The following is a 4,935-nucleotide window of genomic DNA, read 5'->3' on the forward strand; positions in this document are numbered from 1 at the left end:
GAATTGACGCCTTTGAGCTGTGGTGCTGGAGAAGAGTACTGAATGTACCATGGACTGCCAAGGAAACAAATAGATTCATCCTAGAGAGGGTTAAACCTGGCTGCTCCTTGGAGGCAAGGATTCTGGGGCTTCGCCTGACATACTTTAGACATGTTGTAAGGAGAGACAGGCCTTTGGAGAGGGACATCATGCTGGGCAGAGTGGAGGGACAGCGCAGGAGGGGACGACCCTCTATGAGGTGGATTGATTCAGTGACTGGGGTGATTGGGATGGATGTGTCAGAGGCAATGAGATTGGCACAGGATAGAGCAGGGGTTAGGGCTGTTGTACATAGGGTCACAATGAGTCGCAAACGACTCTACGGCACTTAACCACCACCACAACAACAGAGGACATCCATTGGGATGTTAGTAAATGCTGTCACTGAGCTCCAGAATAATGGAATGAATGTGAACTTTTCTTTTTTGCATTATGCCCAGGCAAGTCCGTGTAGAAGCTGACAAGACAGCTTAGTGTGTTATGGTTCACTGTCCACTGACTCTCTGACCCGTCAGGGATGCCACCTGCCCAACTCATACTTTGTCTGAGGTCCCATTTTAGCCTCTACAAATAAGATTACTGGTTTTGGAGATTCTGAACTTCAAAGTAGTAGAATTTTTTTATCTCGTAGATGGTGTTGGTGTTATTATGTGCTGATGAGTTACCTGCGACTTACAGTGACCCTGTGTAAAATACTTCTGAAGCCTCCCTGTCCTGAAGCAGTCTCACTAACTCTGACTTACCTACCCAGTCACTCCATCTCATCCAGTCTTCCTCTCCTGCTCTGTATCTCCACCCTTCTGAGCATGATGGTTCTTCTCTGGCCACATGTCCAAAGTATGTGAGATGGAGCTTCAAAATCTTTGCCCAAAGGAGAACCTTGGATATTCCTTCTCCAAGACCTATTTGTTTTCTTGGTAGTCCATGGTGTATGTTCAGTCCTCTTCTCCAGCACCACAACTGAAAGGCATCAATTCTTCTTCTATCATCCTTTGTCATTGTCCAGCTCTCTGATGTATAGCAAGTAAAAGACTAGGCACACCTTAGTGGTCTAGTAGGTGTAGTCTTCCTTAATTTTAACTCATTTAAAAAATGCTTTCTTGTTTAGGCCAGTGGAAGGAAGACTGGAATGAAAGTGAGATAGAGACCTAATTGTGGCAGTTAGCTTTTGGAAACTTAAAAAAAAAAAAGCATTTACCATTTCCTAAATTTGTGTTCTTTGCAGACTTGTCCCTGTATATTCGACCTTCAGAATAGTTTTTCTAATTGTACACAAAGAAGTGGAGCTTTTATATAAAGAAGTGGCGTGTATAAATGATGTGCATTAGAATATAATAAATCTCCAGTCATAGTTGATTAAAAAATCAATAGATGTATTACCTAGCAAATCAGACATTTAGCTAAAGAATTGATGAACTCAAAGATAAGGCTGAGAAAATTAACCAGAAAATTGTAAAGAGAAATAGAAATGAAAAATATGAACAATATTAAGAAATGTGGTCTCTAGACTAAGAAGATGGAGTAGGAATTCTAGAAGAGATACAGAAATAATACAGGAGAGACAATTTAGAAAAGATGATAATCAAGACTTGATGAAACATTTCAATCTTTTAGAATCAGGACTTTAAGAAAGCTGTGACCAGAGCACCTTTCAGCAATGAAAACATGATAAAGATCTAAAAATCTACTGGTGATAAAGATAAATTTCCCTATAAAAAAGAACAAATTGATTATGTACTTTGCATTTATAATATTAGAAAAAATAATGGCATGAAACTAATATGGAGAGATGAAAAAAAATCACTCTTAAACTAGATTCTAAGTTACCTATTGTCATATGTAAAATAAAGCCATTTCAGACAAAGATTAATATCAGACTTGGTGATGAAAGTTCTGAATCATTATGTAGGAAAACAATTTAAACTCATAAGCTAGGAATACAGTGAAGCTTTATACATTTTATTTATTTATGTATCTTGGAGAATTTTACCATTATTTTGGGCAACATCTTATCTGTTTGGTGTTTTAAGTTGCGTCACATTGTAAGAACTGGCAGAGATAAAGAGGTAAAAATACCAGTGAGAGTAGGCCCTTGAACCATAGAAGAAGTTGGAAAATAACAGCATTATCCAGTATCTAAGAGGCTTAACAGTTTGTGTGTGTGTGTGTAAGTGTAAAAATATGAATATGGTGTAATTCACAGTAGGAATAAGTCTTGCTTGTTGCTTGTTCTGTTAATATTTGACAGTGTTACAAATTCAGTACAGTCATTAATCTTTCTTACTACTCTGAATCATAAGAAATCAATATTTTTATCTACCCTGACTTAAACAAAATGTTGTGTTTTAAAAATTAGAAATTAAGGGATCTTTTCAGTGTAGTCTTAAAATTAGAATTTTGGCACTTCAGAGAAAAAAAGGACAATATTTTGAAATGTGCTAATAAGAACTTTTTAATAAAATCTTTTAGTTTCTGGAAGTCTTTATTTAGCTTTGGTGACAGAATATTTCAGTGATACTTTTTATCATTTAATTATCATCTTTTAATTTTCTTTTAGAAGTGTTATTTACTAGATATGTTGGTTTTTTCACTTCATGAAAGTCCATAGGTAATAGTAACTTGGGGTGCGATAGTGGTAATCATGCCTGAAAGTAACCTTTGATGTCTTCCTGGTTGAGAATATAAAAATAAAGCACATTAGCTGAATTTATGTGTGTAGTAGGTAGTAGTAATCTATTACAGCTAAATTTGTATCATAATCTCAAATAAGAAACATCACATTTTTAAAAGTTTTCAGAAAGTTGTGAATAATTACTTTTCTAAATAGGTGACATTATAATAAGTGTGATAACTAATGAAATATTCTGTGCCTTTTCGTTTTTCACAGCCAGTACCTTGAAAATTACCTCTGGATGAATTATTCTCCAGAGGTGTCCAGCAAGGCCTATTTAATGTCAATCTGCTGTATGGTGAATGAGAAGTTCAGAGAAAATGTCCCTGCATGGGAGGTAAGGGACTTAAATTATTACATAGCTTCATGCTGTGCCCACTCAAGCTGTTGGAAAGTAGCAGAACTTTTCTCTAAGTGTAAATAGTGTTTTTAGAATAATCCTCAAAAACTCCTTCCCATCTGGCTGGAGCTGACTTCACTGAACGTCCAGCAGGTTTTTGGAGGCTGTAACTAGCTTTTCTTTGGCTTTCATAACATAATCAGTTGATAAAAAGTTTCTTCCCTGACAGTTATACTTTTAAATGCAGAAAAGACATGGGTACTTTTCATCTGCTCAAAAGTGAGACAGTAAATAAGATAAAAACTTTTGTACTAGTCACCCAGATATTTAGTAAAGGACTGTCATTCTTGGGCAAAAGTGAGCCCAGATTAAACTTTTGATCCTTTGTCTTACTGAGAAATCGTAGGAATTTTTTGAAATTGCCTCAAGCTAATAATGTAGGAGGAGAGAGGATGAAATGAATACATGATAATTTTTCAGCCTGATCAGTTTTTTTGGTCTTAAAAAACGTTTTGGTGATTAGTGCTTGAAATAGAACAATAATAATTGAGAAGAATACACAGATATACAAAGAGGAAATACACAGATATATAAATGTATTTGATAATAACTTGAAATTAGGTTGGGGAAGGTATTAATAGCCGTCTAGTCTTGGCTCTCTAGATTAAATAGAGGAAGATGCCCTTTAACAGGATAGATAATAGACTATAACGGAATACTTTGAAGTTTCAAGTTGTTGAATTTGATTTTGGATATACTGAGTTTAAATTGCCTTTGAAATAACTAGAGTATGTCGTGGACTGGAATCTAAGAATTCCTAAAAGGAGTGTGTACTAAACATGCGTATTTGGAACAGCATATTGTTGTTTGAAATAATAACAAGGTAGAAGAATGGGAGTAAAACTCTAGGAGCACTGCTACTTAGGTAATAGATAAAGGGAATGGAGACTTCAAAAGAATGAAAAGCCACCTACAGGGCAGTAGTATGTGTGATATAGCTTGTTTAGAAGTGAATGATAGATAAGTAATGATGATGTAGACCACACATTTCAAGCATATACCTGAGAAAGAAGAGTAGAGTAGATAGAGAGAGAGAGGAAAAAAGGGAAGGAGGGTAGGTGGTTGAGGGTGGGTAGATAGGTACTACAAGAAAGAAGAGATACACTGGTAACTGGAAGAGTAGATATTTTAAAGGGTGGCTTAAACATATCTACATTATTTACATATTAAGAATATAAAGCTAATATGAAATGAGAGAGGCCATTTTTTAGCTTAAGTAGAGTGGAGGAAATGACAGTATATAATAAAGACCTTGGTTTTTTGTTATGTGTCATAAAGTCAGCACTGACTCACACCTGACCCTCCAGCAGGAGGCAGTAAATCACACAGGAAGAGATTACCCATCTTTCTCCCAAGAACATCTTGTAAATTTGAATTACCTATCTGGCTTTGGATTGACAGCACAACTCGTCACCAGGTGGAGCACCCCTTTTGTTTAAGTAGAAGATTTAAAACATGTTAAGTCTTAGGAAAATAAAGCCCAAACTGAGTATATGTATAATCCACTGAAGAAGAACTAAAGCCATTATTTAATTTGCTAAAGTTTTCAGCAGCACTCATATTTCTGCCAAAAACTGCCTTTTATTTTGACGTATTACTGTTAATCATAAATAAGTCTAAAATTCTTTTTTTATATGTACCAGAAAAACAAATCTAATTGTTTCATTTTGTTAATACCCTACCAGTGTTTTCCATAAGGAGGAAAAAACTAGGTGAGCAAATAAATTAAAAAAAAAAAATTTTAACCTACAACCAGGAGAAGATAACATAGATGAATGGGGTCTTCTAAGACTCAAATCCCTATGCACATCCAAAAACTTCTCCA

The 4,935-nt window shown here is 35.5% G+C and overlaps 1 protein-coding gene across 1 annotated transcript in view; it reads left to right on the top strand.

The window, feature by feature from the left end:
* The window catches only part of AQR (aquarius intron-binding spliceosomal factor), a 124,342-nt gene that overhangs the window by 20,345 nt on the left and 99,062 nt on the right, over window positions 1-4,935 (top strand). Inside the window, exon 5 of the mRNA XM_006883231.1 lies at window positions 2,927-3,047. Within this exon, the coding sequence (XP_006883293.1) occupies window positions 2,927-3,047 (121 nt within the window). The remainder of the gene's footprint in view (window positions 1-2,926; window positions 3,048-4,935) is intronic.

The sequence above is a fragment of the Elephantulus edwardii genome, unplaced genomic scaffold (genome assembly GCF_000299155.1).
Source record: "Elephantulus edwardii isolate Elephantulus edwardi_28Jun2011 unplaced genomic scaffold, EleEdw1.0 scaffold00026, whole genome shotgun sequence".
Lineage (NCBI taxonomy): Eukaryota > Metazoa > Chordata > Mammalia > Macroscelidea > Macroscelididae > Elephantulus > Elephantulus edwardii.